The sequence below is a fragment of the Catharus ustulatus genome, chromosome 9 (genome assembly GCF_009819885.2).
Source record: "Catharus ustulatus isolate bCatUst1 chromosome 9, bCatUst1.pri.v2, whole genome shotgun sequence".
NCBI lineage: Eukaryota > Metazoa > Chordata > Aves > Passeriformes > Turdidae > Catharus > Catharus ustulatus.
The window spans coordinates 17,860,863-17,879,423 of record NC_046229.1 but is presented as its reverse complement, the minus strand read 5'-3'; the positions used below and the strand labels follow the sequence as shown (position 1 = coordinate 17,879,423).

At 47.9% G+C, this 18,561-nt stretch overlaps 1 protein-coding gene across 1 annotated transcript; it reads left to right on the top strand.

The window, feature by feature from the left end:
• The first annotated feature begins 7,295 nt into the window (after nucleotides 1-7,295).
• Nucleotides 7,296-17,990, top strand: GFI1 (growth factor independent 1 transcriptional repressor). The gene is made up of 6 exons (XM_033067736.1): nucleotides 7,296-7,458; nucleotides 7,694-7,900; nucleotides 12,524-12,939; nucleotides 13,029-13,166; nucleotides 14,681-14,846; nucleotides 16,879-17,990. The coding sequence occupies exons 1-6, from the start codon at nucleotides 7,344-7,346 to the stop codon at nucleotides 17,055-17,057; spliced, it is 1,221 nt and encodes a 406-aa protein (XP_032923627.1). The 5' UTR covers nucleotides 7,296-7,343; the 3' UTR covers nucleotides 17,058-17,990.
• The last annotated feature ends 571 nt before the right edge of the window (nucleotides 17,991-18,561 follow it).

Here is an 18,561-nt window from a genome sequence, read left to right as displayed (position 1 = left end):
ACTCTCCCCTCACAGCCCGGCACAGCCCTGCGGGGGCACTCCCTCCTCACAGCCCAGCAGAGCCCCGCTGCCGTTCCCCCCTCACAGCCCAGCCCTGCTCTGGGGCCACTCCCCCTCGTGGCTTGCACTTCCAGGTTGGCAAATTTTGCTACTTTGTCCATCAGATAAGGCGCACCAGACTATAAGGTGCACTTCCAGGTTCGGGGGAAAATTTTAGTCAAAAGTGTGCGTCTTATAGTCATGAAATTACTGTAAGTGTCTTTGCTAATCAGAGAATCCTCAACATTTATATTTTCTTATTTCTCCACGCTAGAGGTGTGAATATTTTAGGTACTAATAGCATTTATTGTTAGGCCTCTTTTAAGTCATTTCATGTGTTTTGTTTGTAACATTTATGAAAAATCTGTAATGTGACTAGCTGGGAGAAAGTACACGGAGTTAAGAGATGTGCATTGCATTCACAGCTCAGTAACTATTTGTTCTCTTTGGTCAGGTTCTTTTGTTGTTTTGCTTCTTAAGAAAAAGCAGGCATCTTCTATATACACATCCACAAAGTACTGTTTTCCACGACATTCAATTTTCAACTGTACATGCAATTTCTATATTAACTAAAATACATTGCTACAAAAAGGATTAAAAGAAGCATTCATATTGGAGTTTGCATAAATTTTTCAAAACCACTTTGTACAACCTGTTATTGAACTTGATCAGTACTGAACCCTTTTGTGGAACTGCATGTTTTTCCGAGGTATTAATGTGATATCAGAGACAGTGTTAGTGACTTAGTGAAACTTGATGCCTAAACACTTAAACTAGAATGACCTAAAGATATGTTAGCATAAAAATATCCATATTTTATACATGATATGCTGCTAATTCCCCTACCTGTAGAGACTCCAAATAATGTAATTCACTTGGGGGAAGGTAGAGATCCCCTAGGAAAGCCATTATGGTAGTGCTGGAGACTAAAATTAAAAAATCAACCTATGAGATGGAGGTTAGTGTGACCTATATGGAAACTACAGTGTTACGTTCAATCATGCACACCAGCTACTAACTCTGTGTATTAAGAGGGAAGATGAAAGCTATGAATAACTATTGGATTTCTAGGCTCAATGAAGTACATTTTTTGTCCTGTGAAATACTCTTATCAGTATATATTCTGTAATTCTCTGAGGGTCTTGATGGAGTTTTTGGGGTCTTTTTTCGGGGGGGGGGGGATTGGTTGGTTGGTTTTGGGGTTTTTTTGTTTTTTGAGGTTTTTTTGTTGTTGTTTAGAAATTAGTTTGAGACATAAGAAAAATCAGTAAATGCATTTACACAGGAGGCAAGAGAACCAGAAATTCTGAATGATGGAAAGTACACAGTAAATTGACTTTCAGTACAACCTCTATATAGCATGAAGTTTCAGCTTCAGAGTAACCATGCTAATGTATGCATGCCTATCCATGCCTGGGTACTGAGATACAACTGTGATATCCAAGATAAAACAGCTTAATGCTCTCCTTTTCCATGAACTAATGTTTACATTATTTCTTATTTCACAATTATGAAAAACGAAAGCATTGTGGCATACTCTTTGAGTTGCATAGTACTGTACAAGTGACTGAAATTTATAGTGCCCCACTGTGAGAACCAGAACTCCTATGAAAACATTTTGCATGGTCTATGTTCTATGACCCTTGATTCAACTTTTTTCTGTTCGTAATGGAGGTACATTCTGGGTCCACTCCTTCCCAAAGCTGGAATCTCTCATTTCATCCCAGCCTTCAACACCACAGCCTGCCATCACTTTCTCTCTCCAGTTTGTGCTCACAGTGAAAATTTTCTCATCTGCTCCGGGAGCAGCAGAAATTACTTTGGTTCCCCCAGCAATCAAAAAAATTGCAATCAAAATCACTGATTAATTTCTGACATATTTACAGTGTGTGTTTATGCCACAAGGAGGACCATAAACAAGGTAGTGACAAGACGCTGAGAGGAGAAAAATAAACAATAAGCAGCATGTTGAAAGTAACTTTTTAAAAGTTTATAAAAAGTAAAGACGTACTACCCAACAGAATGCACAGCACTACAAGTTCTAGCAGCTTTTCATAGTGGAACTAGTCTGCATAACTGTGATCCCAAGTTTTATCATTTTCAAGTGGGTATAAATTCCCCACAGTATCATCCTTTTGCTGCCTTCTCCCAGTCCTGACTCCTCCACACAGGAAACTGTTTCTCCTCCCCTCTGTACCAAGCAGCTAACCTGTCAAATCCTGGTCTTCAAATCCCTCCTCCTATTGCAAAATGTCTCATCACTTCTGAACGCAAAGATCTCACCTCCAGCTTGTCACCTTTGGTGCCTTATCTGCTGTTGTTTTAGCTCTAATGCTGACAACAGGCAGCTGTAAACCGTGCAATGAACCACACGGAGTAGCTCTTCAATCTTTAACACGACCATAACACAATCCCATCCTACTTTAAACCTCTCCTTTTATTTATTTCTTCCCCTCTCTTATCCCTATAGTGTAACAATCACGTGCCATTGCATTCAAATGCATCTCACCAAGTTTTTATGTTTAACTTTGAATATCACACTCCCTTTTGAAAGAAGCATTAGAGCAACTTCGTTAAAACCCAGCCCTACATTTCCCATGAATTACATCACTTGCCAACTCTGGTTTATGGCTTTTCCACGCTGGACCACAGAGCACTTGGCAGTGTCACACAGCTCGACAGTGCTCACTTAAGACCATCTCAATGGTTACTGAGCTGCGGCTCACAGGTCACACGGTAAATCAAGAATAAAAGCTGATCCCCTTCACCTCTATTCGGCGGGCTGATAGCGCAGACAGCAGCTCCTCTCGGCGGGAGCAGCCCAGGAACGATGGCTGCAGGAGCTGCGCTGAGGGCTCCCCTCAGGGCCGAGCGCAGGGGGCGGCTTCTCGCCTCGCCGGCCTCGCGCCACCGCCCGCGCGCACGAGGCGGCCCCGAGCCCTGCCGAGCCCTCACGGGCAAAGCGGGCTGTGTGAGCCCTGCCGAGCCCTGCCGAGCCCTCACGGGCAAAGCGGGCTGGGCGAGCCCTCACAGGTTCTGCTAAGGCCGGCCCGTGCCATGACCCACGGGCAGAGTGGGCTGGGCGAGCCCTCACAGCCCCGCTAACGCCGGCCCGTGCCATGACCCGCTGCCCGCCATGTCCCGGACAAGGCTGCTGCCTGCGCACCTTCCGGTGACAGACTAAAGACAAGACTTCGCAGCCAGCCTCGTGTCATCCTCGGCATCGCTCGGTGGGCAGCGCCCGCGCCCTGCTTCACCCGTCCCACTGGCGGTGTGGAACAAATCGCCCATCCGGCCGAGGTCGGGGAAGCAGAGGATGTACTTCAGGCACGAGCTAGATTTGCAAAACACGAAACACAGACAGTTTCGTACCATTTCTCCTCTAATCGTTTGAGAAAGCTGACACCCCAGGAGCCGGAGGTCTGTTCCCTGTGCCCGTGCAGCACCTACCCTCACCCTAGAGATTATATACTGGATTTAGCATTTGCATTGTTCACTCGTTTGATTTATTTCTGCTCAGGAGGGTACGTCCCGCAGGACAGCCGCGAGCGGAGCCACTCGGCGCCCGGCAGCCCATCCTGCTTCCCGCAAGGCTGCAAGCACCCTCCGAATGGAGATCACCACGCGTCACAGCTCACAGCAGCACCTGTAGACATTTTGAATTTAGATGTATAAAGACGAATGTGTAGGTCACAATTATTTACGAGCGTTACTAGTAATTTAAGGTGTTTTGGTGCTTTCATTACATAGTCAAAGAGCTGGGTAGCAAGGTAAACGAAAGAGCATGAATTTATCATCCATTTCAGAGGCAAACGAGAAAGATTATTTTGCAAAAAGTAACAGTGAGTCAACGAAGACGCATATACGAAATTACACCCAGTTGTTCTAATCTGGTTATTTCTCCTAATTCCTGCATTGATTCTTGAAGCTGAAGGTGTGAATGACTTCAGAATAATCAACCTAAGGTGCAGCAAGGCTACCGCGGTACACAGATGCCGTAAGTAAAACTGCTGTGCCCAGCACTAGAAACTTTCCGGCAAAAATGAAGGTGTCAGACGTGTTCTTCAGCTTCCTTTTGTGTCACAGTAAAGCATCACACAGCTGTTGGACAGTTTTATTCGAGGTGGTGTTCGCTTGCTTAGATAGATTTTGGGAAGTCAGGCTAGTCCTGTGAACCGTAAGGGCTCAAAAGCGCCAAGTAGATAATTTTTCTGTAAATGCTTCGGGGCTAGTGGAAAAAAAAAAAAAAAAGCATCTGGTCTCAAAACTAGCATACTCCTGAGCGTGAGGGAGGCTGAAGTTTGTTTCTGTTATGTCCGGCTTCAGTCTCAGTCATTTCTGAACGGGAAATGGTGTTAAACCTCGATTCGCTCGCTGTAGAGTCGCACTTTAGGCGACCCTGCAGTCACCGAAACGAAGTTGCTGATGGCCTGAGATGTCTGAGAGCGAAGCCCAGAACCACCTCAGAAAGATACCGAAGATCGAGCCTGACTTCCTGGCTGCATTAGGAATCCGAGATCAGACCTGGAAAACTATATTTTAGGGTGGTGTGTGTGCATAAAGCAAGGCGAACATTTTTGTTTTTGCAGAACGGAGCAGGCTTCCCCATTGTGCAACGCAGGGCTCCCCTTTAGGAGCACGATGCTGCCTGACACGAATCCCGTTACCGTGCTCGTCGCCGGTGCCCCACGGATCCTTCCCGACTTAGCACCTGAGCAGCGGCACGCAGACGAGGAGACAATCTCTTCCCACTTGCCTGGCTCCGCTCCGCTTTCGCCTTAGTATTTGAATCGCTGTCAAGCAACAGTAGCCGGGGGGGGGGGAACGGGGGACGGGACGGGGGGACGACACCTCTCGCCTACCCCTTCCATATTTAACCATTACCTAAATCCGAAGGGAAATGAGCAAACCTCTAGGTTTGGGTCTTAAGGTATTTTCAGCGCCGTTGGGCGTATTTATCCCAGAAGAGTTTTCCACAACAAGTTATTTCTAGTCTAGGAGAGGTCTCCGTCGCCCAGGGCCGGCCTTAGCCCCGATTACAACGCCACGCACGGCCCGTGTGTTCCCCCACTCCGCGCCGAGGGCGGGGGATGCGGCGCGGAGCGGGCACGGCAGGGCGAGCGCCGGCTGCCCCAGCCCCTGCCCTCTGCCCGCCCGAATCAATCTGTGTTTTGAATCTGTGACTTGTTCTCGTTGCGGAAGTCGAAGGGGATCCAAGAATAGTTCAGATAGATGTGTGTAATTTCTAGAGCAGAACCCCGACAGAAACGAAACGCTCGATTCCAGAATGACACTTCGCTGTCACTTCAGCGAGGTCTGTGAGGTGGAATACGGTAAGACGTTTTCATTTAGGGAAAACTGAGAGAGAAACAGAGGGGGGGAACACTACTGATTTGTGAGCCTTTGGGGCTTTTTGTAACTTTTTTTTTTTTTTTTTTTTTTTTTTTTTTTGCAGAAGCTCCTAACTAACGCTCAGGAAGTGGAATTTGTGGTTTAGGGGGCCGAGCTCTGAAGGAGTTGAGAGAGGCAGAAAAGTTAAAACAAAAAAAAAAGCCAACTCAAGCACCATTGCTCCTTAAAGGGAGGCTAAAATTAAAGTCACACAAACTAGCAGGCTGCCGCGCATACCCCTCCGCAGCCCAGCTTCCTTCGGCCCTCCAGAATGGGTAAGCGCTCTCGCTTCTCTCGCCTCGCGTGGGCAGCTGCCGGCGGGCGGGCCGGGGCGGCACTGACCCCTCTTCTCTCGGGTGGGAGCCCGCGCCTCTCTGGCCCTGCCTTAGCCCCGCGCCTCCGCAGCGACGGCCGCCGGGCGGGCGCGGCCAGCGGGAGTAGAGGCGAACAGCGGCCAGGTGGGCTGCGGGACCCGCCTTCCCACGGGCCCGGCCCCTGCCTGGCCAGCTCCGGCCTTGGGGAGCCGGCGGCGCCTCCGCGGTGACTTTTGGAGGGAAACACGCGGCAGAAGAGGCGCGGACGCCCGGAGCCCCCAACGGCTGCGGCGGCCGTTGCTGTCGGGGCGCGGGTGGGTAACGCGTTATCAGGCCGCTTTGATTTCTCTGCCCCCTCCGTGCGGGCCCGCTGGCTGCTAGCTCCTGCTCAAGGATGAATGCGGGCACAGGTGGGTCCGGGCCGCAAAGCTCCCACCCGGCTCCGTGCCGGGGGGCGGCGCCTCCCCAACAGCGCTGAGCAGCCCTGCCCCTGCCGGGTGCGGACGGGCTGGAGCTTTGTGGCGCAGCCAGTGCCGCCACCTGCGGGGCAGTGCCTGGGCCCCATCTGACGGGCTGGGTTCCTTCCCTCTCTTCCCTGTTTGCAACCCTCCGAAGTCTCCCAAACCCCCAAAAGAACGTGGATTAAACGCGCTATTTGCAAAGTCAAGTGTAACGGCAGAGGCGGTGCTGGAGGGGTTCGAATTAACCTCTCCTGCCTTCCCCCGAAGAGTCGGCTCGGGGTAGTTTTGTTTAACTCGGTCCCCCCAACTCCCGCAGGAGGTTTCCCACCTCGTCTCCTTTCCCCGCCCCGGCTTTCGGTGCCCGCAGCTGCAAGGCGGCGCGGCGCCGACAGCTGCGGGCTGCAGGAGAGATTCCGTTTTGTTCGTTTTCGTGTTGTCGTGGGTCGCGCGGGATGGGTGAATCAGTCCCTCCGACAGCAACAGCCTCTCAGGCGCCAGGTTTGGGCTGTCGGGCTTGCAGCGACTCCCCCTCCCGTCCCGGTAACAACCCCGCGCTGGCCAGCCCGTCCAGGGTGGTGGGACGTGATACGCTATTTCGGAGAGGAGATTTGTTGTCGCTGCTTCCTTCTGCCGTGGCTGCTGGCGCAGGGGCAAACACAGAAGCCCGGTGCGCCCACTTGAAGGGACAGGATAACACCCGACCGCGCCCCCCGGCTCCCTCAGCCCCCGCTCGTCCGAAGAACGGTGCCCAGCTGCTGCTATTGCCTGTTTCCCGCAATCTGGCAGCAGCCGTCGGAGCGTGGCCGGGGTGGCCCCAAGGCCACGGTGGGAGGGAGGGGGGTAAAAGGCTTTGGCTGGGGGCGGTTAGAGGCTGAGTTATCTGCGCTCCTGGAACAGGGGGGAGGCGAGCGGGGCCGGGGGCGGTGGCCGGAGCCACCTGCGCGCCGCCACCTGGCGCGCCGCCCCTGGCGAGCGGCCCCTCCTGGCCGGCGCCCCTGGCCCTCACCGGCGGGCGCGGCGCCTTTCCGCAGGTCGCCTCCCCGCTGCCGCCCCACAGGAGATTCGGGGGTGACGCTCGCCGCCGTGCCCGGCGCTTAGAGAGGGAGTGCAGCCGTGCCGGCCGTGGCAGCACCCCACCATGCCGAGGTCCTTCCTAGTGAAGAGCAAGAAAGCGCACAGCTACCACCAGCCTCGCTCAGCCGACGAGGACTATAGCCTACGGCTGGAGACGGTGCTAGCCCAGATCTGTGCAGGTAGGAGTCCCTCGGTCGCAGCCTCACTCGGAGACTGCCCATCCGCCCGACATCACCCCGGTGCTCGCGGCACCGGGCGATCCCTCCGCAGCCCGTCCGGGACGCCGGAGGGGCTTGATGCGGGCTTGGAGAGAGTCGGGCACCAAACCTTGGCGGGAGCGGGCCGCCGCGGGAGGTGGTTCGTTCCCACCACGGACCCACACTGAGGAGTTCCCTCTTCTCCTTTGCCCTGCAGACAGCAAGATCCCCGAGGACACAGAGCTGTGCCGCACAGCCCTGCCCGATGCGGATCCTGCCCAGGGGCGCTTTTCCCCGGAATCCCACCTTACCGAGGCTGCCGATGGCACCTCTGAGTCAGCGCCCAGCTGCGAGGGCAGTGTCTGTGACAGAGTGTCCGAGTTCGAAGATTACTGGAGACCTCCCTCGCCTTCCGTCTCGCCAGGTAGGACCGGAGCGAGCAGCGCTCAGCGAGGGTCCGGCTGCACGTCTGTGCCCGTGTTGTGGGGCAGTGGAGCATGCATCTCATGGCTAGGCGCCACCACCACAAACGAGTCGAAGCGACAAATTCGCCTGTCCCTTTTAATATTTTCCCCCTCCCCAAATTTGCCAGAATTTGTTCCTTCTACACGTTTTCAGGTTACCTCTTTCGGGTTGCTTTTCCAGCCCGTATGGCGCTGCTGAGGGAAGAGCGGGTGACAGGCTATAGGAAAGTTGTTATGACATCGGGTGTTGATTTTTTGGTTTGTGATTAACTGTCAGAGGCAAACCAGGTTAAGTTTAAAAGGTCCTAGCATTCTCCTACAGGGTCGTGCCTACTCAGAGTTTTAAAGTCTTTTAAGACTGTACAGGCAATCTATATACCTGTGGTAAATAGCGCTGCTTTTCTGCTTCGTACAACCTGCAAGACATTTTTCCTAACGCCCTTTCAGGTTATTTCTTGCCTCCTGCCTATAAAAAAGATTTAGCTCTCCCTTCCCCTGTCCTCCTCTTGCTATTTTTTTTGTTATTGTTTTTTTGTTTTGTTTCTGGGGTTTTTTTCTTGTTTGTTTGGTTTGGTTTAATATTTACTTTTCTTTTCTAAAAACACATTTGTAAAAACTAGAGGGGAAAAAAACCAATGACAGTCAGATTTAAACACCCCAAATCCAGGAAACTCACACTTATGGCTGCAGCGTCTGTCTCTAGCTCCCTTGTCCTGCCTTTGATGTGGTTGGAGCAGTGGGAGATGCTGTCCCCAGCTTGGCACAAATACTTATCTCGTTTAAAAATACAGTGGTGTCATTTTAGAACAAAAATATGTATATATAAAAAACTGCTTCTTATTGCCTCGATTAAAAAGAGACAGCTGGAAAAAAAGACAGTTTTTGTCTCGATGAAGGAAAAATTGTGTCAGCTTTACCGACTGACAGCAGACACCAGCAAACAAATACTTAGTCCGGGTTTGCCACCATTTCCCACTTGTCTTTACAGTGTCCTTGCATATGAATGGCTGATTGTAATGATGTGGATTTGCATTTTTAAAGCCTCGTTTTCTTTCAAGAGTCCTAAGCTTCTTTGAGGGGACATTCAAAATGCTGTCCAAGCTCAGCCACAGGACACTTAGAGTCTGTGCAAATGACACATCAGACTAAATGCTGCCTTACTTTTCTGGTAATATTTCTGCAGAGACTGTAGCAATGTGTGTAATTTTTGTTCTAATGTTTTTTTCCTGCTCCTCCTTTCCCAAATAACTACAGTTTCTGCATAGGAAACAGACCATTTTCACGGGATGTCAAAAAGACAGATGTAAAATAGAACGGGTATTTTGCCAGGTCTGCTCTGTCTTTTCCTCCACCACTCTGATTTCTTTTTCACTGTGGGATTCATCAGCTGCTGGCCAACCATCAGGCTGTCCAGGGAAGATAACTTTATAAAATGAGGATGATGTCCCCAGATGAAGATTTTTCAGGGTGGAGTGGGCAGTCCTGGGGCTGTCTGATCCTATTCACAGGAGGTCTGGGAAGGTATGGGATTCCAAATACTGTAAGAGCTTTATTAAATGAATCTCAGTGCATTGAGAGAGGTGCTGTTATATTAATGACAGAGGCAGTGGCAACAGGATTAGATAGCTGGACTTCCTCCCACAGCTCGCCTCCTCCAGCCCCTCTGCCTTCCAGCTGCCTTGTCAGATTCAGCACGAAGCTGGAATTTGTGTCTAGGTGCCTTCTGCAAGATGCTGTGGTGAAACAACGTATTCCTACAATTGTGTTTGGGTGGGACACAATTTTTTTTTCTTTGCCAGGCAGAGGAGATGAGAAATGATGGCTCTAAATCATGCTGAAGGCACGTGTAGTGAGTAGTACTACCACTCCCTTGTTTCTAGAAGTGAACATAGGTGCAGGTTGCACTTCAATATGCAGTGAAAGCTGTATTCACTTTTGTCTTTGAGTGCTGTGCTCCTGTTGTAGGTGGTCATACAACATACAGACATAGTATCTAACTCCATCAGTACAAATAACTTTGTTATTTAACCTCACTTTCTACATGTGTCTGTAACCACATGCATGTGCATATGCACAAGGTGCATAGCAGCTCAGTGCAGCAGTATTAGTATCTCCTGATGAGCCTGTTGATGCTGCAGAAAGAGAGAGACTTTTCCTGGGTATAATGGAATTGTGCAGCAAGAGTAGCATTTTGTGTAAGAGGACACTTGAATCTTTCTTTTCTGGGTATATCAATCTGTTCCCAACCATTTAAGGTTGAGTTTGTCTTGCCTTCAAAAACAAGCAATGATTTTTTTTTTTTTCCCCCAGAAGTAGTCTCTATAACAGCTGCACAGAATTTCTAGGAAAATGAGGGAGAATATTTCTTTTCGTCTCTGCTCCCCACTAGATGCTGTGGAGAAGAGGCACACATAGAAATGCCCTGCAGTGTGGCAGAGCAGAGTTTGGAGGTTGCTTTGCCACTGAGATTGGATAGCTTGAGTATAATGTGAGGAACTCCCCTGCATCTGTGCCTTAGAGGGCTCCAAAGCATGTGAGGTGATGGAAGGAACATCGCACGCAAACTGATCTGTGGTGCAATGTTCACTGTATACTGTATTGCCAATTCCAAGGGCTCAAAAATCAGGTCAGCCTTCCCTCTCACTCAATGAACTGGCTCAGAAATCAAGATTGTAAATAATACCTTATAGATATTCGGTTCTAGCACTGAAATGTCAAGGGTTTATGTTTTCATGCCTTTCTGACAGTTTGAGATAGCAGTTGACTTTAAAAGGAAAAAAATAAAGTCATAACAAGAACAAACAAAAGCAAAGCTGAGGGCCTGATGAAATCATGCCACTTTAAGTGCTGGGACTTCAAGATAGGTTTGAATTTTGTGATAAAATTGTGAGAGATGGCAACACTGAAACTGGTTGCAAAGACACAAGATAGATGATGCGATGCTGACCACAACTTTGCAGAACAGGAAAAATCATGCTGAGCACCATGTCAGCTAATTTGATTTCATCACTCTCTTCAAATGTCCCAGCCGGTATGTGTGCATATATTTCCAACCAAAAGATCGCTAATTTCAATTGAAGAATTTGAGACTGTTAACGTCTGAAATTATGTAAAAGATAGGAAAAAGTCAAGTAATTCAAAGCTCAATTTCAACCTTTTTTCCTACTGCCTTCTGTAACCCCTTAGTGATAATTTCCTATCCAAATGGATAGCCTAACACATTGTGCTTTCTTTCCCTAGTCCACTCCCATTTATCTTGGTTTGCCAAAGGCTGAAAAAGCCATGGGAGCTGACATGAGTAAGAGATCCATTGTGGGTAGACAAGTTTCTGGTTAAGGGATGTTACACCGGAAGCCCAAGTTATAAGGGATGCCAATGTTTCCATTAAGGCATCAGCATTTCAGTAATTAATTGATTCATCTCTTCCTTGGCTCGCTAAAACTGTTGTTCAGTGGAGAACATTTGACTCTTCCAGTGCTGCTGCCTGTTATGATGAGGAGTGAAAGCAGTGCACCTCGGGCATCAATCAGCATCTCTGGCAGCCACAGTTGGGGTCTGGAGGCCAGCTGGGCTTTCCTCCATGTGAGGCTCCTTGAGCAGTTGTGCCTTTATTAGACACTCCTCTCAAAGGCTGCACTCCTGCCATTGTACCAGACTCTGCTATGGGCCCCCGAGTGTGATTCGTGTGCCCACTGCATTGGTCAGGTGCCACTGCTGAAGGCAAACCTCTTAGAGTCTGCTGAAGCCATTTGAGCTTGCCCTGGTAGAAATTTGCTTTGATTATGACTGCTAGGAAAACGGGTTTGTGTCTTCAGGTTTTAATGTGGCACATCCTAATGATTTTACAAAGCTCTGTGTTTTGGGTGGATTCAATTTCTTTGTATGGAGAACCTCAGAGCAATCTGAAACAACCATGATTTTCTTTCAGATGAGGAGTAATTTTTTTTTTTCCTGAAAAAGTAAAGCATAACATGCAAGCACCTCAGAAGGTGTTACTTATTTAAGTTATGTTGTAATATAGTTATGGTCAGTTGTGGCACAAAGTTGAGAGACTAGATTTGGGCATGAAATTGTGCAATGAGATTTTTTCATTTTGTTAACCAGGTAAATCTCAGCACATTTGCTGTGTCTGGCACCTCTGTAATGTTATATTTGCACGCACACACACACACACACATACACATATATATTTGTGTGTGTGTGATCTGCAGTGGAGCTTAAACATATGTCAGCTTTGATGTCCATCTTGGGACATGGCAGTACATATTTTGAAGAAGCTGCAGATAAAACTATAGGAAGTTGTAGACTGAGTCTTGCTAGTCAGATAAGTGTGTACACACCCAGGTATCCCGAGATGGAGGTAGACAAAATAAGTGTTGGGTTTAAATAATTTGTTTGGGCAAGTAGGTAGTACTGGACACTCAGACCCTAATGTTCAATATAAAATGTCCTCCCCTTGGGATGAAAGGGCAGCTTCAAAATGCAGTACAGGGGTCAGGCTCTGGACATAAGCCTGAGTGCTGAGACTGTTCTGCCTCATTATAGTGTGGATCATCAATTCCCATGCCCTTGTGTTCCCACAGCCTCGGAGAGATCTGTGTGTCCATCCCTAGATGAAGCACCCCCATTCTCAGTGCCCTTCAAACCGTACATGTGGAACAGCCTGGGTGGCTCCGAGCTCAGGCACCTTGTGCAAAGCTACAGGCCCTGCCCGACGCTGGAGCGGACCTCAGCCCTGGGGCTCTTCTGCGACCGAGGCTCCGAGCCCGCCCTCTATGGTGCCGAGTGTAGCTCTTCCCTGGGACTGTATGGTGACTTCAGCTCCCCGGGCCCGGGGCTGTTTGAGCGGCCGCCAGCAGCCCCTCCTGGACTCTATGCTGAAACACAGCCTGGGCTGCAGCAGGAGAAGGGGCCAGGCGGCATCAAAGTGGAGTCTGACCTCTTGTGCCGCCCATTGCTCATCAGCACTGGCTCTTACAAGTGTGTCAAGTGCAGCAAGGTAGGGATCCCTTTCTCCCAAACTGGATGTGACTCTCCCCTAGCCCTTTGTCCCTGGCAAACTTGACACTGTGTACTCTCTTTCCTCAGGTCTTCTCCACACCGCATGGCCTTGAGGTCCACGTGCGCCGCTCACACAGTGGGACAAGGCCCTTTGCCTGTGACATGTGTGGCAAGACCTTCGGCCATGCAGTCAGCCTGGAGCAGCACAAGGCCGTGCACTCGCAGGTGAGAGCAGGCAGGCTGCCAGGATGGACGGCTGGGGGCCAGGGCCAGCTGCTCTATTCTGCTGGCTGGGGAAGCCACGAAGGCTAATACAGGGCAAGGAGGTAGGGATCTAAGCTGAGGAGAGGAAGAGAACGTGGGAGGGCTGCAGTGGGCAGTTTTAGGTGAAGAATATGGTGACAACCAGAGGAAAGGGTGGCCAGTTAGTGTGCGAAGGCGCTAATCTCACACGTGTCTGTATTAAGCAACGAGTACTTCTGGCACTCCAGAAGTAACAGAAAATAATTAATGTTCACTCTCAGAGCTGGAAATTTTAATGCAGATGTTGGCATTGTTTTAACAGCTAAAGCAACTCAGTGTGTTTTCTTCTGATGCAGCACTCCTCATTCTTTTTCCTCCCTCCCACAAAGAAGTTTGTGGTAATTTTTGTCAGTGCAGGGAACATCTGAACGACCATTTGGGTACAGAGCACTGACTTCACCCATCTCGACACACTGAGTCACACACCAAAAGAATATGGTGTTTAATTTTGGTAGGAGGACTTGTAACATTTTCCACCTGCTGATACTATGCCATATTTCCCCTTCCCCACCCACTCGACCTGGCAAATCTTCCTTCTTCAGATTGACTTTGGGAGGATAGTTGGTGACATTTTTTTGCTCTTTAATTTATAATTTTGTGAGTGTGCAACCAGCAGAGCACACAATGAAGGGAGGTATCTCATTATCCACCAAACAATAGTGAAAAGAGCAGCACTGCACAATGTGGCCATGGAAGGGCCAGCATTCTGGAGAGAATATATTAAAAACCAAATAAAGAAGGTGATTGTGTGAAAGCATAGAAGGAAGAGGAAGGTGCAACGGAAGTTAAGGGATGCAAGGAGGAGACGATATATGGTATTAGAAACTGATGGAGAAGAGTGTGTGAGGGAGACATGAGAGACAGTAAGATCTTAATGCATTTGGTTTTATATGTTAAAATAGTAAGCTGAAAAGCTGTTTGTCCCAGGTGCTCTACATACCTTCCACTTGAATTTTAATGGAACTAGAAAAAGCAGTTAGTTGTTACCATGCCAGAACTCAGTCTACCACAGAGATTTCCCAAGCAGCCCTTGGCACCCACTTTCCTGTGTACAGTAGAGAGGTGGCCTCTGAACAGTGCTGCAGCTGTTGGGCTTCCCAGTGGAGTGATTGTGTCTCAGGCCTCTGATAAAGTGTGTGGCAGACTCTGCCCAGTCCATTAGGGTTGCTCCCACCTGGCTGCTCTTGCCAGCAGGAAGAGCTGTTCAATTAAATTTTAGTAGTGCACAGCACTAGGAAAGGATGCATCATCTTTTTATCATAAGGTGCTGCTATCAAACCAGGGTTTTCATCTGTGTAAGCAATACCAGTTCTCTGGAGCAGTGTAAGTTCTTGCTAAGGCAGAAGGGACAACACTCATGTGCTGCTGGCAGTTTGTTGCTGATGGGATCGTTGGTGTGATGTAATGTGTGTCTGTCTGGGCTCATCTCTCTGCAGGAACGCAGCTTTGACTGTAAGATTTGTGGCAAGAGTTTTAAGAGATCTTCTACTCTGTCCACCCACCTGCTTATCCACTCAGACACCCGACCCTACCCGTGCCAGTACTGTGGGAAGCGGTTTCACCAGAAATCTGATATGAAGAAACACACCTTCATTCACACAGGTCAGTCCTGCAGCTGCTGGTGTCAGCCCCAACATGAGGGCAGGTCTCTGAAGAGGTTTCTCTGCAGCAGTCCATTCCTGCTCAGCTGGGACAGTACACACACCTCCCTGTGCTTCTCACTGTCCCGCTGCTGTTCATGCTATCTGAGCTGTTCTTGGGCAAAGGAAGGTGATCTGTATGTGATTTAATGAACAGCAGCTGCAAAATAACCTACAAAAATCCTCGCAATCCAATCACCGCTCCCTTAATAGGATCCACCAATGTTTATTCAAAGGGTTTTTGTGTAAGATGATTTGTGAAGTATTATATTAATGTGGCCTTGATTTACAGCTGAGGTCCCAGGAAAATGACAGGTGAATTTGATTACAGGATCTACCAATTTACAATAGGAACAACAGGAGTCTCCTCCTCTAGATCAAACACTAAACTGGAGGGCCTAGGTCTTAGTCTCAATATTTGTTCAGAGATTGTCTGCACTTCCACCTGGACTTTCTGAGAAATGGATGCAGTTTGATACAGAATGGAAGGAGAGGTGCCGAGTTCTCGAGTTTCACTGTTACTAATAAACATGGAAACTAATATAAAGTGCAGGTGAATCACCAAAGGAAATAGTTTCAAAAGTATCATTCAGTGAGAAGGCGGGTTTATCAGAAATCATTAAAAGGATATCTTGGCTTTCAGACCTGCACAGTTCACTTGAAGTAGAAGGAAATGAATGTGTAAGATATGGAAGAATCTGCAGACATGAAATATCAGCTGTACTGGCCAAACCTATGGTTCAGATGACCAAAATCCTTTTTCCTCACAGTGACCACTAGTAGATATAAAGGGTGAAGCCTAAAAAGGGCAAATATGTAGAGAAATGGCACTACATGTAGCACTGCTTGGCTGTGACTTTTCTAGGTCTCAAGCAGAAAATAATAAATGTTACTTATAAAGATTTTTCACTGAAGATTGTTGGATGAAAATGAACTATTTATGAAGTAATACAAGAAGTATTTCCATAGTAACTTTTTAAAATGAGGCTTGATAGAGTAGACCTTCAGGCAAATTCTCAATCAGATAATTTTCTTAGAGAGTAGAAACTGTCTGGGTTTTAAATTGCTAGTATAAAAGTAGGTCCTTAACTGAAGGAGGGATTCCTTTCATATGCACCATATACTTGTGAAATGAGCCTTTAGAACATTTAGGGGTTTTTTTTTATTCTAAGAATCTGATCTTCAAACACCCAAAGAGTTTGTTGTTCCCAGCTGAAGCCAGTGGGCTCTGCAGGTGCAAAGCCACTCAGAAAATCCGGCTTGGTATTGTGGTTGGGTTCCCTTTTATTTGTTATTTGATAATAAACAGTATGAAAATATACTTAGATCCTGCTCCCATGGAGTTTTGCCACTGACTCCTCTACAGAAATTCCAGAGGCTGCATTTATTCCTGTTTACATTATTTGCGTGCAGGAGAACTTTAGGGCTCTGATTGCTAGCACTGCAGTGTGGGGAACAGAGAGAACAGATGTCTGCATGAACCCTGCCCTTCAGGATTCACTTAATGCCCCTCACACCTCCCCTGGGGACAAGACCTCAGATCACTGGGTTTCTTTTAACAACCTCTATCTACCTATTCTACCTGCCCTCGTGCTGATGGTACAGTAATCGATGTCAGGCATTCATCACTTTTTCAGGAGTTCCTCATGTTTTCTAAGACACAAAGCCAGTTTAAGTTACACAGAGCCCATGCAGACAAACACATTTAAAAGGTGTGGTGTCCTGAGAGCACTCCATGCTTCAGGCTACTCCCAGGACTATACTGGGCTGATGGAGGTGCACTCAAGTCCAGGCCTGCTCAGCTGCAGTGGAGACTCAGCTTATGCTGTCTCTGGGGTTCCCAACTGCATGTTTTTTATAAGAATGACTTCTTAGGTAATCACACAAAAATCTCTTTGATAAGCTTTAAGTACTAGTGTATATTTGCTGTGGTCCCACGTAAGCAGCATGTTGCCTCTTTCACAGCCTCTCTCTTTCCCACCTTCTGCATGCAGGTGAGAAGCCTCACAAGTGCCAGGTGTGTGGAAAAGCCTTTAGTCAGAGCTCCAACCTCATCACCCACAGTCGGAAGCACACAGGCTTCAAGCCCTTTGGCTGTGACCTGTGTGGCAAAGGCTTCCAACGAAAGGTGGATTTACGGAGACACCGGGAGACACAGCACGGCCTGAAGTGAGTCCAAACTACAATATGGAAAGCGCCTACAACACTATGAGAACAGGCTTCCCTGCTGGACCCAAGCCCTGTCTTGAACACAGACCCTGGCATTACCTTTCTGAACAGGACCTCAAAGAGGAAAGAAGAGGACAGAGCCGTGTGTTGACAGCTCAGCCTGAATGACTGTGAAAGGGGAAAGTAAAGGCTGGGGTTTCTCTCCTTCTCTTCCCCTCATTGTTTCTGAAATAACACTGAAATATAAGCCTTTTAGCTATAAAGCCTAATACTCCAAAGATGGATAAGCTACCAAATATCTGCAAGCTGGGAAGTATTTCTCCCATAGCCATGATGAACCCCTTCAAGTTTTCAGTAGCTTGAATTAGCAGGCAGGGAAACATGGGCATAACAGTGTTTACATGGGGTAATGACAGAGAGCCATCAGCACCTGCCCCAGCTGAGTTCAGTGCTGAATGGGTTCACTCTTGGATGACTTCCTGTCAGGAAAACCTGGACGGTCAGGACTGTGCAGTTTGACATCCTGCTGGTTTTTAACCAAAGGTACCAGCTTGGGGCTGATCCTGCTCTCACTTACTCTGGTGCAAATCAGGAGGTGCATTAACAGTGACAGAGAGGTTCTTTTTATCCTCCCTGAGCCATCTCTGTCTGTGCAAGGCCCAACTGCCAGTATGTTTGAAGTGTGGAGGGTTACTTCTTCCTACATCTACTAGGGAGAAGGAAGCTTGTGAAAGACCAGTGGAAAAACCAAAGCCTTAGAACTAGAAACTAATCCAACAAGTGAACCTGCCTGAGGAGGACAGGAGCACCAGGGAGGCACAGACTTTCTGTCCAGAACCATTACTGGTTTCTACACTCTGGTCTTGTTCTAATAACTGGAAAATAGCTACTCAATAGCATCAGTTGTATATTTGTTTTCGGTTTTTTAATTTTTAAAGGGAAACTTTCTGAGGTGGGCAGGACTTACTATAAAAGTATAATTTACTTATTTTGCCTTAATAACTCTGCATGTACCTCAGTTAAAAAAAAAACAAACCCTGTTTTTACTTTGTTGACAAGTTTGTAAATGTCCTTATTTAGATTTTATGGAGTGTCTTACATTTCTTGGTACATATTTATTAGAACAAAGTTTTAAGTTAATAAAGTATCGAGGATGGTCCAGAGCGATTTTTATTTCATATGTAACTGCACATTTGTGAATGTCAGCCATTACAACAATACACCACAGTGATTGTCAGGGATGCAGCATCCAAGGAGGGAATGCAGGCACAAGGGCTGTAATAACTGAAGAACACAACTGCCATATTTACTTGTCCAATTCCTATTGATTTCAGATAAACCTTCACACTTTTCAGGACTAGGGTATACTGTGGCTTGGACTATCACCATGAAAGGGTTTAGGGGGGAAACAGCAGTGTTAAGGCTCTGCTTTGGAAATGTAGACAGCCAGAAGTCCCTGCTTAGCCTAGGAGCAACTTGAATGTCTCCCTCAAGATTAAATGTCTGTG

Bases quoted from the DNA above. Each gene is read 5' to 3' on its own strand.
- GFI1 (XM_033067736.1), top strand. From the start codon at position 7,344: ATGCCGAGGTCCTTCCTAGTGAAGAGCAAGAAAGCGCACAGCTACCAC. The intron at 7,459-7,693 runs GTAGGAGTCCCT...TTTGCCCTGCAG, and splicing joins GCTAGCCCAGATCTGTGCAG to ACAGCAAGATCCCCGAGGAC. The intron at 12,940-13,028 runs GTAGGGATCCCT...CTCTTTCCTCAG, and splicing joins AGTGTGTCAAGTGCAGCAAG to GTCTTCTCCACACCGCATGG.